At 37.8% G+C, this 18,081-nt stretch overlaps 1 protein-coding gene across 2 annotated transcripts in view; it reads right to left on the bottom strand.

The window, feature by feature from the left end:
• LOC101743453 (solute carrier organic anion transporter family member 4A1) overlaps positions 1 to 18,081 on the bottom strand; it is a 63,793-nt gene that overhangs the window by 30,886 nt on the left and 14,826 nt on the right. Inside the window, exons 1-2 of one of the 2 annotated variants that reach the window (XM_021348055.3) lie at positions 17,095 to 17,231; positions 10,837 to 10,984 (exon numbers count right to left, since the gene is read on the bottom strand). In XM_021348055.3, coding sequence (XP_021203730.1) covers positions 10,837 to 10,984; positions 17,095 to 17,097 — 151 coding nt within the window. In that variant the 5' untranslated portion in view covers positions 17,098 to 17,231. Of the gene's footprint in view, positions 1 to 10,836; positions 10,985 to 17,094; positions 17,232 to 18,081 lie in introns of those variants that run through there. The other variant, XM_012690425.4, reaches the window with a different exon arrangement.

Below are 18,081 nucleotides of genomic sequence, written 5' to 3'. Positions count from 1 at the left end.
TGTATGTACCGGAATCTTTGAACGTAATTTTCACAGATATATGTACACAAATACGTTCGATTAACTTGAAAATTTACACGCGCATCATGAATTAATAACAATAATATCATAATTTGATAACTTCTCTCTAGTGACCTGACCAGAAATAAATGAAAAAAAAAATCATTAATTTTCAGTTCAGTTTTCTATTTGAGCATGTTGTTTTTATTTTACATATAATATTTTTGATACACCATATAGTTTTTCGTTTCAGCAAAACCTAATAGTCAAAACACTATATAATGCATTGGGAAAAACAAAAAAAAATATGGTTACATAAAAGTATGTATTAGTGATAACAAATCAAACAGCGCTACAAACTTAATCGGCTTACAAACCAATCTAGCGAAATGGAAACTGCAACATTATCCGTTTGGAATATCAGAGAACAGTGCTTTTAAAAAAAAACAAATTATTTTGGCACATTTCGAATTTGTAGTATAGTACAGCAAAAAGTAATTGAAGTGCTTAGTGGGTTAATATCAAAGAAAATAACATAGTATTAAGATTTCTTTTTCCTAAGCCCTCAAGGTTTACACAGTAGTGGTGTTGTTGAAAATTTTAATTTTTTCTGCAAAATGTAAAATATTAGCTTGGCCTTACGTACCATTATTATTAAACCAAAACGTATTCCTAATAAAAACAACGGCTCCCAGTTCTCGGAATTAACTCCGCTCCGGAACTCAGTTACAAGTATTTTTGAAATATTTCATGGTCTGTTTCATACGTATGTAATCCGGATTGTTGAAAACTGAACATTCGAGATACATTCAGTAATTGGAAACAGCGACTGGCAGAGCAAGTACTGCAAGTAGCAATAGTGCTCTTTCATACTATCGTCTGCTTCAAATAATATAAAGCCCACTGAGTTTCTTGCCGGATCTTCTCAGTGGGTCGCGATTCCGATCCGGTAGTAGATTCCCCGAAGCACTGCTCTTGCTAGGTCTAGTGTTACCAAATCCTCTCAGGTTGAGCCCGTAAGCTCACCTACCCGTCCGGGCCTAGCTGGAATAGCCTCTTAGGCTATCAGCGAATAGGTGGGAAAAAAAGTAACACTAAACATATATTCAAACAAGATTTTTCGCCCAAGTGCTGAGAAGACACATCAACAATTTGTTAACAAAAACACTTAGTGTAACCAGTAATCCATCCAGCATTCTGTGGTGCAAATTTAATAGCCAATATTTAGCCAATAACCACAAGACCAACGAATCCCTAAACCTAGCTGACCGAGTGATTACTACACCATTACTTATAAATAAACATTCTCATAGTTATTGTTAGTTTAATGTACTATATTCAACATTTGGTGCTTTCGGATCAAAACCCGAAAATAATCTATTCAATACATCTCCAACAATGAAAAACGAAGTCCCAAAACCCAAAAGGTCGCACGGTCCATTCCTGTATTAATAAAGATAAAGAAAACGTCCACTAGCAATGTGATACGTCCCGGACTGAATCCAGACTAATGTCCGGTATTACCGGCTACCGGGACAATCCCGGAAAACAATAAAATCGCGCCCGGGTACCCTGATATATATACACCGATATGGGTGATGTGGTACGGCTTATCGGAGTTTAGAAATAATTGCTTTATTGAAAAACGGAAACTTATACAAAACAGTCCCGAAACCATTCAGGTGCTGCGTTGGTGTATTTATACAAAATATTGTATTCAGCAATGAACGTTCTATGACTGATTCATCAATGTTATTTTATTTAAATTTAATTTAATTAATTAATTATGTTTTTTTATTTGTTTATTACTTAGATGGGTGAACGAGCTCACAGTCCACCTGGTTGTTAAGGGGTTACTGGAGCCCATAGACATCAACAGCGTAAATGCGCCACCCACCTTGAGATATAAATTCTAAGGTCTCAGTATAATTACAACGGCTGCCCCATCCTTCAAACCGAAACGCATTACTGATTCACGGCAAAAAAGGCAGGGTGATGGTACCTACCCGTGCGGACTCACAAGAGGTCCTACCACCAATAAGAAGGTATTTTTTTATTATTGAAGGATTACTGGTGGCCCGGAGGCCTTTCCAGTTTCACCAGGACAGGTAGGCGAGCAAAGGCTCAGCCAGAAGGGGTGGGATTTGCTAACCGCGTGAGCGAACACCACACTCGCGTAAGTCATGACGGGCCTTATGCAAGTTTTGTAAAGTGTCACCTTGTTCCGAAGGGACATTTTACTCCGCTTACAGATCATGGGGTAGAGTCTTCCGAGAATAAACGCGGCACGGTCACGGACTGATTTTATATGCGGGCGGAATGTCATCGATGCATCCAGGGTAACGCCCAGGTACTTGACCTTCCTGGCCCACGGTATGGGTTGTCTAAAGAGAGTAATCGGGGGTGCAGTAAGAAGGTATGTGTGTATGAAATGTGTGTTGAAGGCTACGATGATATCGTCATTGCTAGTGACTGTATGATGAGGTCAGTTTACGATTGCCGATCGGAATGTCTTATCTTCGTCGAAGACACTTACGTGGTCCGGATATATAATAACTGTTTTTTTTAATCGTGTGTGTTCATTCCCAGATCCTCGATAGAGGTAAAATCATAGTTCGAAACTGTTGAGTTGGGAAGCTATCATAGTTGAAGGTTTAGTCTATTCGACAAGCTGACTAATAATAGAATGCAATTAATTCGTGGACTTCTTCACTCACCATGACTGAAATGACTGAATGTGAAAAGAAAGTACCCAAGAGTAGAGCTCAAGTGAGGAAAGCTAAGAGCGTCAAATTTTTAACAGTTCTTTTGTTGATTTGACGTCAGCAAGACCAGACAGACGACTTAACCACATGAGTTATCGAAGCGTTGGGGAAAGCGAGAGGATGAGTTTGATTGAGGATATGATTTTGAATGAATAGAACAGGTAGAAGAACTACTAGCTTAAATTCGGCTTTGAAGAAAAGTTAGGACAGTCTGGTTGGTATATCTATTTCAAGAGGACCAGGATCTTTAAAAAAACATCTCGTATTTCCGGTTTACTTCGATAAAGCCGCGTCTCATTTTGCCTACATCCACCTACTGCATTCGCATACATTCATTAAACGTGTCTCAATTCCAATATTTTCACAGTCGAGAACACCTGAATCAGTAGCGGAAGTTACGTTCGGTTGGACGAACGCGTCTAACTCGAGTGCAGGGAACTAATACGATTAATTCGAACGTCTAATTTGCACGGCTGCCGGCACTAGACTAAACGATCCACCGAATGAGAGGGCTTAAGGAACTTTTGAAGTCGTTCGGGCGGTTGAGAGTAATTTACGTGAAGTCAATATGAAAATTTTCATTTGAGTGCCAATACGAAAAGAGGGTTAGAAAAGGAGAATGCCAAAATTGGGTTTAAAACAAACATGATAATAATAAGTTATATATTACTTATAGGTATATTTATTTCAGTGCACTTTAAATTAGGGACATGGTACTAATAAATCAAAAATTGTTAAGTCAAATATTTTTTTTATTACATAGATAGTAATTACGGTAGGCAGCGGCTTGGCTGTGCCTCAGGCTTTGCTGACGCCCATGGGCGACGGTAACAACTCACCATCAGGTGGGCCCTATGCTCGACTGCCTACAGGGGCAATAAATAAAGAATTATAATAGTAAAAAACTTATTTGGACATATTTATCTTAAAAGATATTTCATTTTTCTATGATGAAATATAAATTTAAGATTTGCTTTAAGTATTAGATTAAAAGTGAGCCAGTAATAAGCAAATAAATAGTTCTTGCTATCATCTAGCGTTGTGTCTGTGTCTGAAGTCTGTGTCGGACATTTTTAAATTGTTTCGCTATCCGATAGACTCGATAAATCTAGGAAATCAGATAAGGCTGGATGTAGTGAACTCGATATTATCTTGCAGTTAATACGTTATAAATTTTCTTGACGTTTTTCTATGAATATGAGAAGCTTCTAGTTGTTTGTTTGCCAGTACAAACATTTTAGTCTAGATTGTTTGAAAATAAATGTTATAAATCACTAGCTTTTGCCCGTGACTCCGTCCGCGTGGAATATTTACTTTGGCATAACGCTAAATTTTACCCCCCACTTCATTTACGTAGAAAGTGAAAATATTTTTGAATTATAGAAGGTTAAGGAGCTATTTAAACCCCTATTTTGAAACATTATTTATTGGTGCTCCACTTGTATTGGCCTTACCGTGATGTTATATAACCTTCCTCAATAAATGAGCTATCTAACACTGAAACAATTTTTCAAATCGGACCAGTAGTTCCTGAGATTAGCGCGTTCAAACAAACAAACTCTTCAGCTTTAATATTAAGTATAGAGATAGCTGCCCTCTGCAACGACTTTTCCCGCTTAGAGCATGAAAGAAACGACTGGAGCTCGAACAGAAACATACATATTATTCTTATTTCTGTTTCTACACACAAAACTGAAATGGCTTAAAAACACTTCTTTCGCAATTTTGTGATTTGAAAGACGATGAAACGAAAAATCGACACTGAAAGAGACAAACATATAATATGTACACGTCCATATCAATAATTACTGAGAGAGAGAATGATATTATAGTAGTTCTGTGTGCTTAGTGCGAGTTTTTTAACGTTCTCGATAGCGTAAAAGTTAACTCAAATTTGTATTGGATCGTTTGCCGCTAGAGGCACTGTTTCAACTGCATACAAATTTGAGTTCACTTTTACGTTATCGAAAACGTTAAAAAACTCGCACGTTTATCTCACTTCAGCCAATCGTGAACTGTGCACATGTTTGTTTGTCAAAACTAACTTAGTACATACTTTGTGTTACGGTTTTTTCCTTTTATTTCTGTCTTTTATTCTTATACAGTATGTTTGTTAGACATTTGAAAACGGTATTTTATAATACCGTACTTTACTATTACGGTTTCTTATTATACGGTATGTTCGTAATTATTCGCAGTTTTAAAATAATATTGACAATGGATACAGACCGTAACCTATAAATATTTGTTTCTCGATCATTACCCAGAGAGAACCAAGCGAATTTATATAAAAAAATCGGTTGTCTGTAAAGTCGGTTTACTGAAGATAGTTGAACGTGACAACGTCATAAGAGAATACTGATGACTGATTCATTTTTCAATTATCGCAATTATCGTTGCTATAAACAATTGACACCACATTCACTTTTCACTGAACTTCATACTTGACGAAAACATGTTTTATGATTGTATAGCAGCTGTCCACGCGGATGCATCGCTCACTCAAGTAGGAGAGGGACAGACGTCGAACGCTGCCGAAGGCGGAGGCCAATTGTGCCACCTTGTCGCTCGTTGGGCGCTCTCGCTTGCACTTCAAGTCTTAAATGGAACGCCTCAGAGCGAGGTAACGCCGCATGAGTCATATTTTTTCGTGCGTGTAGCCGGCTCCATTGAATTATAAGACGTTGTCACGTCAAAACAATGCAATCTCCCTCTTAATGCTATATCTTCAATAAAAAAATTTAATTACATTTTTTTTAATTTGTTTGTCTGACAATTTGAAGCTAAACGGATTGTAATAATGCCTCCGATTTCACGGTCGACTAGTCGCTCGGCTCGGACTAATAATCGCAGCACTCAATACATCCTGTTCATTAGATCTGAGGCTTGCTTATTGCGAACAGATTTATTGAATATTATCCGGTGGGTGATAGGGGGAGGTTTATAAGTACTTTTATATTAAAATGTTTGCGTTATTGAAATAAATATCCGATACTGGCCTATCAGCTTGCAGTCAAATTCATTAGAACAATCCTTTTAACAAGTCCCTATATAAGTGAACATATTAGTCCAATAATTAACATATTCTCAGTATTTTCTTCTGTTTTTGCTTGTCGAAAACATAAAAAGAAAAAATCCAAATCGTTTGCCTCGAGTTATCTTTATACTATTTTTAAATTGTTTGTTGGCTGTAATCCACGTTGTAAGCTCAGACTACACAGGAAGGTGCCACCAATATCCTTCGTATGCTTTTTTAATCCTACCTATGCTGATAGCATTTGGAAGCTATTTCAGCTTCTCGTTGACGTGTAGGTCAGCTCACGGGGCTCAAGCCGGGAGTGTTGCTAACACTGGCTTTAGTAAGAGCAGTGCTTCGCAGAATCTACCACCGGATCGGAAACGCGACCCACTGAGAAGATCCGGCGAGAAACTCAGTGGGCTGTGTCTATGGGTTAATTCACTCGTCGAGCCCTTCGTCGCAAGCGACGGGTTCGACGGGGACGGTGACCCGTGCTTGTGTTACCTTAAAGCACCGTTAATGGATCGGGAGGATCCGTAATGACGTGCTCAGGGCGACGTCGATTGTTTACCATTCGGTCTACAGGATCAGGTATGAACCGTAAAACAGTCGTGCGTTCTATTTTATAGGGCGGGAAACGTTGTGAAGTCTACGCGGCTACACTGTTGAGTCTTTCTAGACATAATTAAATCATTAATAAATAACCCAGTTGTTAATTAATTTAGACCAGAGGTGTCGGCATACGTTAATTAGTTCGGCATAACTTTAACAGTTAATATGAATTATTAAAAGTTTGTCAGCTTGGGGATGGTAGGGCTTTGATACGTTTTGGGAGTGCAAGTTAGATGATTAATTAAAATATTTGAGGTTTAATCTGGAAGTTGAGCCGGATTCTACGCTTAAATATGTATTTATTTTACTAGATTACCATAAAAATAAGAAATAAGAACACCTCAGCTCGTCTATAATTAAACTATTTTCAAAACATAATGAAATACGTAGGTACTTGACAAATGTTAACGAGTGATTTCCACGGTAAAGGAATAACATCGTGTAATAAATCAAACCCGCAAAAAAATTATTTTATGTATTTATTTTTTATTGCTTAGATGGGTGGACGAGCTCACAGCCCACCTGGTATTAAGTGGTTACTGGAGCCCATAGACATCTATAATGTAAATGCGCCACCCACCTTGAGATATAAGTTCTAAGGTATAGTTACAACGGTATAGTTAAAACGCTACATACGAATGCACCGGACGTCTCATCCTTTAGGCCACGACGACTTCGACTATTACTGCTGGTATAGCGTCAGTTTTCAGTTTCTGAACGTCAAAATGTCAGCGAGCCACGTCCGCCATGACACCAAACCTCTTTCAAATCCAGGTACCAAGAGCAACGCATCAATTTTATAGTTCTCTTATATGAAGTCGTTAAATATATAAGGGCTCAACAAATATCTCAAACAATAAAAACAATTACCACAAGGCAACAGCCTGCACGCCTGCTAATCTTAAGATCACTTTATTCATTAATCGGACTCGAACTGGCGTGTCCATAATTTTTACACAATCTCTAAAAAGTTTAACACATAATAACTCTGTCCTTCTTAGGTAAACAAATAACAAAATAAAAAAAATCGTCAAGTTGAATATAGTCGGTTCAAATGAAGCGCATTGTTCGTGTAAAAACAAAGGCATTGTTTGACGCTTTAATGGCTTCGCGAACTTACATCCAACTTACTTTAAACTTTGGTACAATGAAAGCAATAAGTTACCGCGAACTAAGCACAACAGGTGCAAGATTCTCGATTCGTTTAACTTGAGACGTTTTTATGGCTTTAAAAGCTCTTGATAAGTAAACAAAGCTATAGGGTGTTTATAGGAATAAGAGGAAGGAGAGAGCCGGCCGTGTTTAATGGTTACCGAAGCCCATAGACATCACGGCATGATGGACGCCTTGAGACATGGGGTCAAATCTCAGTTATATTATATAACAGGTATCCATCCCTTCAAGTCCCATCCCATGATTGATTTAAGGCAGAAATAGGCAAGATGGTGATACTCGCTCGTTTGGACCCATATAAAATTATGCCAAAATGCTATTAAATTTAGCAGTCGCTTACTAGTAGTATTTTTTCCCAGCCTATTCTAGTGACCTCGAGCGGTCATATTTGATTCACCGAGCGAGTAGGTGAGCTCACGAGGCTCTAACCAGACGACATTGCTAACACTGGCCCTAGCAAGAGCAGTGCTTCGCAGAATCTACCACCAGATCGCAAATGCGACCCACTGAGAAGATCCGGCGAGAAACTCAGTGGGCTGTGTCTATGGGTTAGTTTACTCGCTGAACCCTTAGAAAAATTTAGTAATTATAACATGGCCACCTTCTCGAAAGCATTGTAGTGTTACGTGTGGTAGTGTAAGGCTTCACCAACTCAAACAATGTTAATGTCGTTGTTTTGTTTACCGAAAAACCGAATGCATTATATTGTTGATATTAAACTTCCAAACGGGAGAACTACGGAGTCAGGTACACCTGTTGGAGACCATAACTCTCGGAAAACGCCCAACTTAATACAGATTTATGTTACGAGGTTTATTTTGTAGAACGCAGAGTCAATTGTAATAGAAGCGTCTTGATCCTTGTTATTGTTCAGTAAAATTGGGTCTGAGACCGCATGTGTGAAGGTAGGTGACGATATTGAAGACCGCTCATGTTGTAACCAATGGCTTTCAAATTAAAACAATACATTTGATTTTTAATTGCATTGTTATATATTACCTGTCCATTAAGCCGAAATGCATAAAGACTACGCGGCAGCAATAGTAAGAATTTTAGTATCCATCTCTTTGATCTCAGCATCTAGCTCAACCGTCACTACAGAAGGTTTCCATAATAAAAGTTAACATGGTCAATAATAATAGTTCCCTTACCTCGTACCACGGCCCAACCAAAAGATCCTCCAGTTCAAATCAAAAAAATAATTGTCCATCTTATCGAAATTAAATTAACGTTATGGTTGCAGGTTTAAATTTTAAAAATTATTTTCTTTGCAATGTTTACATGCTTAGAACATTAAATTCTTCATACTACTATAATCACCTTTAAAATTTATCTCTACACACCCATAAAATATATAATTATGGTTGTCAAATACAGATTTTCTTTTTCATCTACAGTTACATATACAAATATGCATACAGATAGTGGCATCCCTGATTATTTAATCTGTCAAGTGATAGCTATCGTTTTTACAATTCGGCAACAGAATCCTCTAAACAACCCAAGTTGACCTTTCCAGTATTTTAAATCGCTGTTATCATTGTTTTCGGTCTGACTGTAGCGCGTAGCGTTGCACCGCGTAATGCCTTTAGAATGAGGGAAACTTTTTAATGAAAGTATATCGCCTGTTTAATATAGGTACAACGAGACGCATTGCTGGACTTAAGCTAAAATCTTTTTTTTTTTATTGGTTAGATGGGTGGACGAGCTCACAGCCTGCCTGGGCTCACAAGCCAAACTTAATGAGGTCCACTATATTAGGGAGGGTTAAGTATTTATTGATAGGTTTCGTATGTGCAAAAATGACCGGTCACCGTCCTCGTTGAACTAGTCGATTACGACGAAGAGTTCCACGAGCGAACTTGCCCTTAGACACAGCCCACTGAGTTTCTCGCCGGATCTTCTCAGGGGGTTGCGATTTCAATCCGGAGGTAGATTCTGCGGAGCCCTGCTCTTGCTAAGGCTGGTACGAGTATTAGCAAATTCTCTCAGGTTAAGTTCGTAAGCTCACCTACCCGTCCATGCAAGTAGCCTATTAAGTTACCAGCTAATAGGTGGGAAAAAGTGCATAGCTACAAGCAGTTTTTGAGCAAGTACGTAACAAAGAGTACGACACTATTACTTTGTATCATCATCATCATCATCATCAGCCTATAGCAGTCCACTGCTGGACATAGGCGTCTCCAAATGTTCGCCACTGAGCACGATCCTCGGCTTCTCTCATCCAGCTCCTGCCAACCACCCTGCACAGATCATCAGTCCACCGAGTCTGAGGGCGTCCTGCACTGCGTTTCCCAGTTCGCGGTCTCCACTCAAGAACGCGTTTACCCCAACGGTTATCGGTTGTCCGGCTAATATGGCCAGCCCATTGCATCGGCCCTTTTTTATCTCCGAAGCAGTCTAGTGTACAATCTACCTGAGTAACATCTGCTGCTCACAAACATCAAAATTGTTTTCTGTTAATTAATGGAAACGACACTTGAAATGGGAAACAATAGGACCGATCAAGACGGTTTTTTTTTGTTTTAAAGTACAAATTTCAAAGTTTCAAACTCTCAACGTCGCAAGTCGGTATACAGTTCTTGTAATTGTATACTTTGACACGTCAACTTTAAATAAACCAATCGATCGCTTTCAAGATATACTCTAGAATATATTTTCCTAACATACAAACCCTATAACAATATTGTCGAGGTTGTTAAGGCCAACGGAAACGTTACGTGACTCCAAAAACGTATCCACCTCCAGCGTTCGTGCATTGGCCATGAAAATAATAAGCTATAATTTTTCCCGTGTCGTTCAGAGGTCACGGGTGTTTGTATTTTGAAATAATATTTTATGCGTTACGCCAACTGAAGCAGCTTCTTCTAGCACTTTAACTGAGCTGATTTATTTTCGGTCTTTACCCAAGTCAAATGACTGTAGATGTGAAGATTATTTCTATCCGTGTTCAAAGCAGAATGTAAGCTTCGACGAACAATTATTTACTATACAATTGAGACAAAGATGTGAAACCTCAAGATTAGTGGCAGAATATCCTGGGTGGCCCTTGAGTTCGTTCACCCGTCTATGCAATAATAAATTGGGAATTTGAGGTCATATCTTAAGATGGGTGAACGCATTGACGTTATTATGTCCATAAGTTACAGTGGCTACTTTATATCAAGCGGGACGTGAGCTCGTCAATGCTATTGTGGCAATAAGCGTTCACAATCGACACGTTGTAATAGATAACCCGCATTAAAGCAATAAAACTCATTATCTCACCTTGTATAGCTCCTGCCCAGCATAGCCAGAACAAAGCCCATTTAGCTGTACGGAACCTCTGGAGCCAGTTCGGACGAAACCTTCCCCAACCGCAGAGAAGGGTGTGGTCCCTGTCGTTGCTTTGCGACGTTGAGTCTTCCACTTGTGTCTAGAATAAAAATTAAGAATTGGTATTTTACACGATTTTTTATATCCTCTTGCCTTTGTAATGAATTATTTCAATATTTTATAGCATTAACGAGCAGATAGAATCACACTCCAACGGGTGTTAAGTGGTATAAGGGACTTTTTCCACCAATCTATCTAGGTATATATTATATAAAAATGAATCGCTGTTCGTTAGTCTCGCTAAAACTCGAGAACGGCAGGACCGATTTGGCTAATTTTGGTCTTGAATTATTTGTAGAAGTCCAGAGAAGGTTTAAAAGGTAAACAAATTTTTGTTTTTCCTTTGATGTTTTGTCCCCCGTCGGACGGATTCCTTTTGTTTGTTTTAAGTTTATTTTATACAAAAGTTTAGGTCTTTTATTTATCGATTGAGGCACTACGAAGTCTGCCGGGTCAGCTAGTATATAATAAAAAACATTATGTCTTTGAAACGACAAGACGGTACAGAGATCGTTGATTGATTTCTGAGATGTCCAGTTATAAGATATTGAAGTCTGGAGCTATTATCCGCTCCTTCAAGTCTCAAACAGAAAGAAGTCCTTAGAATTATCTACAATCACATCCTCAATTCTCTTTAAGATAAGTAATAAATATCCCGTGATTTTAGAGAAACGGAAAATGTCACTTAAATGAAGTTATTATTGTTTTTATTGTCTAAATATAAATTTAGTGCTGTGCATGTTGGTAAAGGGATGCCGTGGGCGGTACTGCTCGTTAATTCTCTGAATCATTCTTTGATTTTATTCTTACAAGACAGTTCGGATAGTGAGTTGCAAGTGTCTATGGACATTGTGGCTTGTCTCCATTCGTCTGCCTACGCTTACAAATAAAGTATAATAGCATCGTTGTCTTCTTAACGCTGAATCACGAGATTGATATCTTTTTTTTTACTGCTTAGATGGGTGGACCAGCTCACAGCCCACCTGGTGTTAAGTGGTTACTGGAGCCCATAGACATCTACAACGTAAGTGCGCCACCCACCTTGAGATAAGTTCTAAGGTCTCAAGTAGAGTTACAACGGCTGCCCCACCCTTCAAGCCGAAACGCATTACTGCTTCACGGCAGAAACAGGCAGGGTGGTAATACCCGTGCGGACTTACAAGAGGTCCTCCCACCAGTAATCTACTATCTCTACTATATGATTGAATAGTCAAGCCTATTATAATTACATCTCATCATGGTCCTTATTAGGAGACATATGTATATTAAACCTTACATATTTCTTTACGTGCGTATTCCGTGACGAATTCACACCACATTTTATTGTTAAAGAGTTTATCTGTGCAGAAACTTTGGAGAATCTGCGTCTAAGCCAAGCTAAAATAATAGAGTGTTACATGATTTTGGTCATATCAAAGAAAATATGGGAAACTTTTAGATTCGAGGGAATATTTAAGCAGTTGGACTCGAGGATCAGACTGATATTATATGGAAGAACAGTTTTATCCAGGGTCCTGCGTTGATATACAGTCAAAACATCTCATAAACACAAAAATAGTCTCGGTTAAAATGTTTGTGATATCAGACTGACGGTTACGTTGTTAAAAGACAGAACACATTCGTATCTTAAATCAAATAATATTGTTGGTATATTAAATAAAACAGTATCATTAAATAAATTTACGATAGTAATTTTATGCTGACATTTTTATCGTACACTATACTATAAGCTCTGCGATAGTTAATTATTACGTTACCTACTATAGTTAATGTTTTAGGGCTGATTTACTGAAGATCCAACTTCCGAAGTAAAACTACTGCAGCCTGAATAACGTCACCTTAGAATAAAGCGGTCCATCGACCGATCGGACTCACGTACCTTAAAATATCGGCTTCAAACTCACCAGAACGTAAGTTGTCTATGCGTTGTATATTTTCCTAATTTCATCTAAGCTGTAGGCCTGATTGCACTTTTACTATTCTATTTTATTTCGTACCATTCCGTTTTATGGAATTGGTTAAAGTGAAGAAACCTTCAAAATATTTTAATTAAAAATTATAAGAACTTAATTAAAAGTATTTTGAAGTCGTCGTTGGCCTAATGGTTAAGACGTCCGATGCATTCGTATTTAGCGAATCTCGCAGGCGGGTACAAATTTTTCTAATGAAATAAGTACCTACTTAACAAATTTTCACGATTGACTTCCACGGTGAAGTAATAACATCGTGTAATAAAAATCAAACCCGCAAAATTATAATTTGCGTATTTAGTAGTGGTAGGACCTCTTGTGAGTCCGCACGGGTAGGTACCACCACCCTGCCTATTTCTGCCGTGAAGCAGTAATGTGTTTCGGTTTGAAGGGTGGGACAGCCGTTGTAACTATACTGAGATCTTAGAACTTATATCTCAAGGTGGGTGGCGCATTTACGTTGTAGATGTCTATGGGCTCCAGTAACCACTTAACAACCAGGTGGGTTGTGAGCTCGTCCACCCATCTAAGAAAAAATAAATAAAAGTATGGTTGAATTTTCAAAAACTGATTAAATTAAATTCATACTGGGTATAATTCGAAACGATGGGTAAAAACAAATTAGTAAATGCAAAATTAAACTGTAAAAGTGGTTTTAATTCTCGCAAAATCTAAATTTTAAGCCTTTATCAACCGGTCGTGCTTAGTTCAATAAGGACCGGCTTAGTCGCGCGCACATTTCACAATGATTCATAAGGATAATCATATGAAGAGGTTAGTGTGTATACCAGCTGTAGTTACAAAATAAAACAGTAAATCCCACTGGACGAACAAGCGATAGCTTAAAGCCGACGAAGGAATGCTAGGCAGCGGCTTGGCTCTGCACCTGGCATTGCTGACGTCCAAGAGCGACGGTGACCGCTTACCATCAGGTGGGCCGTATGCTCGTCTGCCTACAAAGGCAATAAAAAAAAAGGATAGACTATTAAGTAAAGTATTAAAATTTTTGAAACAAATCGCGGCATGCGATTCCGTATCATTATCATCATCATCATCAGCCTATAAGCAGTTCATTACATAGGCCTCTACAATTGCATGCCACTGAGCACGATTCTCGGCTTCTCTCATCCAGCTTTTGCCAGCTATCCTGCATAGATCCGCACCGAGCCTGAGGGCGCCCTGCACTACGTTTGCCGCGCGGTCTCCACTCAAGAACACGTTTACTCCAACGGTTATCGGTTCTCAGGCTAACCTGGCCAGCCCATTGCCACTTCAGCTTACTGATACGCTGTGTGTCGATAGTTTTAGTTCTTCGTCGGATCAACTCGTTCTGATTCCGTATTACGTTTTGAAGCTATTGAAATACATATCGTCTTTTCGCATTAAAAGTGTACAATTTCCAAAAATATTCGAAATTGAGTTAAAAATATGCGGAATCATTTAGTATCACCAGTATTTTTTTCATAAATACCGTCAAAATACTTTTGGTTTTTTTTTTAGTTTACCTATGTTTTGACTACTATTAACAAAATTAATACATAATTTTATCTTACTTTAAAAGACAGATAATGTAACTGGTAAAAAAAAAAAATGTTGCAAAGATGATTATTAATATTAATCATATCACATGTTAAACCTTTAAAACACTCTTCTGTAGAATTAGTCAGTTTTGAGATTATACAGTTTTAATGCGAGAAAACGATATATCCAAAGTCCCAGAACCTCATATGATTGTAGCAGCAATATTAAAGTAATCAATTTCATTAGTGATAATTTCAATAAGCCAAAACTTATTACATTCCGTAATATGAGAAATTGCTCAATTAAAACCCGTGGACCGACAATCCCCTGACGCCCGCCCGCTGGGAAACGTCCTCACGGCCATAAGAGTCCATAAAACAAAACGGGCCTTCAATGCCGAATGAGCCCCTTTTCATGTTTTATATCACACAAATATAATAAGATTAAATCTCCACACGTTCTACAAAGTCACGTACATTCAATGACGCATTAGACGTAGTGGTCCGTGCACAAAACATCCACTACAATACAGCAACAATTTGTTTCCTGTGCATTGTGTCTTCGTCAAGTGAAGCACGGAGCACTACACCATGTGTGCGATGGAACATGCAAGTTATTATTTACTAGCGACCCGCCCTCGCTTCGCTTCGGAAACATTAAAATACACATGAAACCAAAATTAAAAAAAATACAAATTTTTTTTTTAAAAAGTAGCCTATGTTCATCAGGGACAATGTCGGCTTCTAATGGAAAAAGAATTTTTCAAATCGGTCCAGTAGTTTCGGAGCCTATTCGAAACAAACAAATCTTTCCTCTTTATAATATTAGTATAGAAGTATAGATGATGTGTAGATTCAAGTCAAATTCCGACGTATCCCTGCTGCAAAGTCATAAGCTTGGGTTAAGTAAGAGCTCGCTAAACGTGTCTTTATCATGATCATCATCAGCCCGCAGTCGTCCACAGACATAGACCTCTCTTAATTTACGACCCTGAGTCCAAATCTTGGCTCTCCTCTTCCACACCGCTTGCCACTCATTGAAAAACATTCTATGAAATGAAAGCCTGCAGTTTATGTTGACTCGTATATCCGGTAAATGTACTTTTACTCACAGATCACGTAATTTTAACATTACAACAGTCCTTTGACTTATTGGAGTCGTTTCTGAACAGTGGTAAGCAAAAGTTTTGCTATTAATGTCAATTCATTTTTTAATGTTAATTTTTATTTTGTTCTTCGGTTGTTAGAAAGGTCACGTCTAGCTTAAGATAGATATTGTTCCATTTGAGAGCGGGTGAGAGTGGCGTTTATGCAATGCCTTTGTTTGTTTGTTTGCGGGTACTCCGCCAATACTAAGACCCTTTATGATAATTGTTTTAATTTATACGATTTGTTTCAGAACCGTGTAACTAATTTTAATTTTTGTAAACCCAGTCACTGATAAATCAAAATCTCTTACCACTAACTGTTGCGAATATTTTTGTTTGGTTTTAGTAATATTTTTACTATTTATATGTACATAGTACACAATGCTAAAAAATGCCTCAAAATTTTATATTGTATGAATGTGTATTAACGTCTTTTTCTTTATTTAGGATGATTTATATCTAGACTAGACTAACTAGACCACCAAACAGTGACCGTGACTTTTACATGATGACCGCTTACGATTATCAAAAAGTTCTTGCGGCATCCATGAAACGATCGATGAAGCCCGATAATTTTTTTATTTTTTTTATTGCTTAGATGGGTGGACGAGCTCACAGCCCAACTCATGTTGAGTGGTTACTGGAGCTCATAGACATCCATAACGTAAATGCGCCATCAACATTGAGATATAAGCTCTAAGGTCTCAAGTATAGTAAATAAAAATAGCAAATAAAGTGCACTCTGTACCCTCCTGACTAATCAAGAAGTTTTTATGGAGCTTTGATCACAAACTGTTATTTTGTAAAAAAAAAACTAGTCAATATATAATATTATTTTTTTGTATAGTGGTAGGATGTCTTTTTTATATGGTAGTAGAACTCTTGTGAGTCCGCACAGGTAGGTACCACCACCCTGCCTACTTCTGCCGTGAAACAGTAATGCGTGTTGATTTGAAGGGTTGTACTGTAAAAACTGAGAGACCTTAGAGCTTTGTATCAAGGTGGACGGCAGCATTTACTTTGTTAATGTTTAAGGGCTCCAGTAAATAGTTGACACAGAGGTATCTTTTATTGTAACAGATTTGTTAACAACTTTGTTGGGCAGACTATTATACCATCAATAAATAACAATTTTCGACTATGATAATACCTAGGTAGCCGTTAAATTATCTAAATTAAAGGTTCATTAGCATTTTTTCGTTAAGAACTTTGAATCCGTTTATTACCGCCAGTTAATATAACTAACTTCAGTTATACGTTTAAAGATAAAAAAGTAAAGATAAAAAAATACAAATATTGAATGATGATTGAATATTAAAATTTGTTTGAAAGTTAAGTGTTTCGATAATAAATTGCAGCGGAACCAGGTCGCTTTTATTTTATTTTATCATATAAATTTCGTTTAACGATATCCAACTAGAAAACTATGATCGAATTCAGAACATGGATAATTTTTTAAATAAATAAAAAAGTATGTATAAATTGTACGCTCGTAATTTTAAAAAACATTACCATTTTTACAAGATTCAAATTCTTGCACCAAGGGAAAACTTAAATTTAAAACATTTTTATTGCGTTTACGATCGCGATCGGCAAAAGTTTGTGATAAGGTCCCGCACGTAAGAAACGCGCGCTTATCGGGCGCCGCGTGAAGAACTGAGGGTTGCACCGTTGGAACACCGTATATAAACAAACAGGGAAGTAGTAACCCGATAAAGAGCAGATGCTACACGTAATTTACCTTCAATATTTATGTATATAAGGATTATTATCTGCATGAACTTCCGAATCACTATTATGCTGAGTGGCAACCTCACCCTCTCAGTTGTAGTAACAGCTTCGTGACGAAAAAACTCCTGAATGCCGTACCACCAATAATTATTTACGTAAATAAATAAAAAAAAACCTTCATCGTGAAAAACTCTTCCTTATATCCTAAAGTCCTTATATCCTAAAATATTTAAAGATCTTTAACAGTATTTGAATAACCGATGTAGTCTCGTGAAAGTCTAGCCGACATCCTATTCTTTCTAGGCAACGACTTCGGAGAATTATTGAATTTGTTTAATTTGGAGTTTTTCTGAAGCCATCTGTAATGTATATTGTTCTTTTAAGAGGCAACGCATGCTATGAACCCTTTCCATTCCTGATCCTATTTCCATCTACTTACCTATCCCTACCAGAAACAAATCATGTATTCAGATTTGAAGGACGGGATAAGTCTGGTCTAAATCATCTGATATATTTGGGCCCCGTGTCTCAGAGCGCTTTCACTTGTCAATGTTAACGAACTCTATGATCAACTTCGGGTCCGTTCTCAATGTTCTTAGGGTCTTCAAGCACTGGCCACTGTTCTTGTCGAATACGACGGAAAAGATTTCGACGTACAATCTAGTCCATAGAAATGACTACTGAACTTCTCACGGGATCTTCTCAGTGGGTCACAATTCCGTAGTAGTTTTTTTTTTATTGCTTAGGTGAGTGGAAGATCTCACGGTC

This window comes from Bombyx mori, chromosome 5, assembly GCF_030269925.1.
Source record: "Bombyx mori chromosome 5, ASM3026992v2".
Taxonomy (NCBI): domain Eukaryota; kingdom Metazoa; phylum Arthropoda; class Insecta; order Lepidoptera; family Bombycidae; genus Bombyx; species Bombyx mori.
This window is presented reverse-complemented; position numbering and strand designations above follow the sequence as displayed.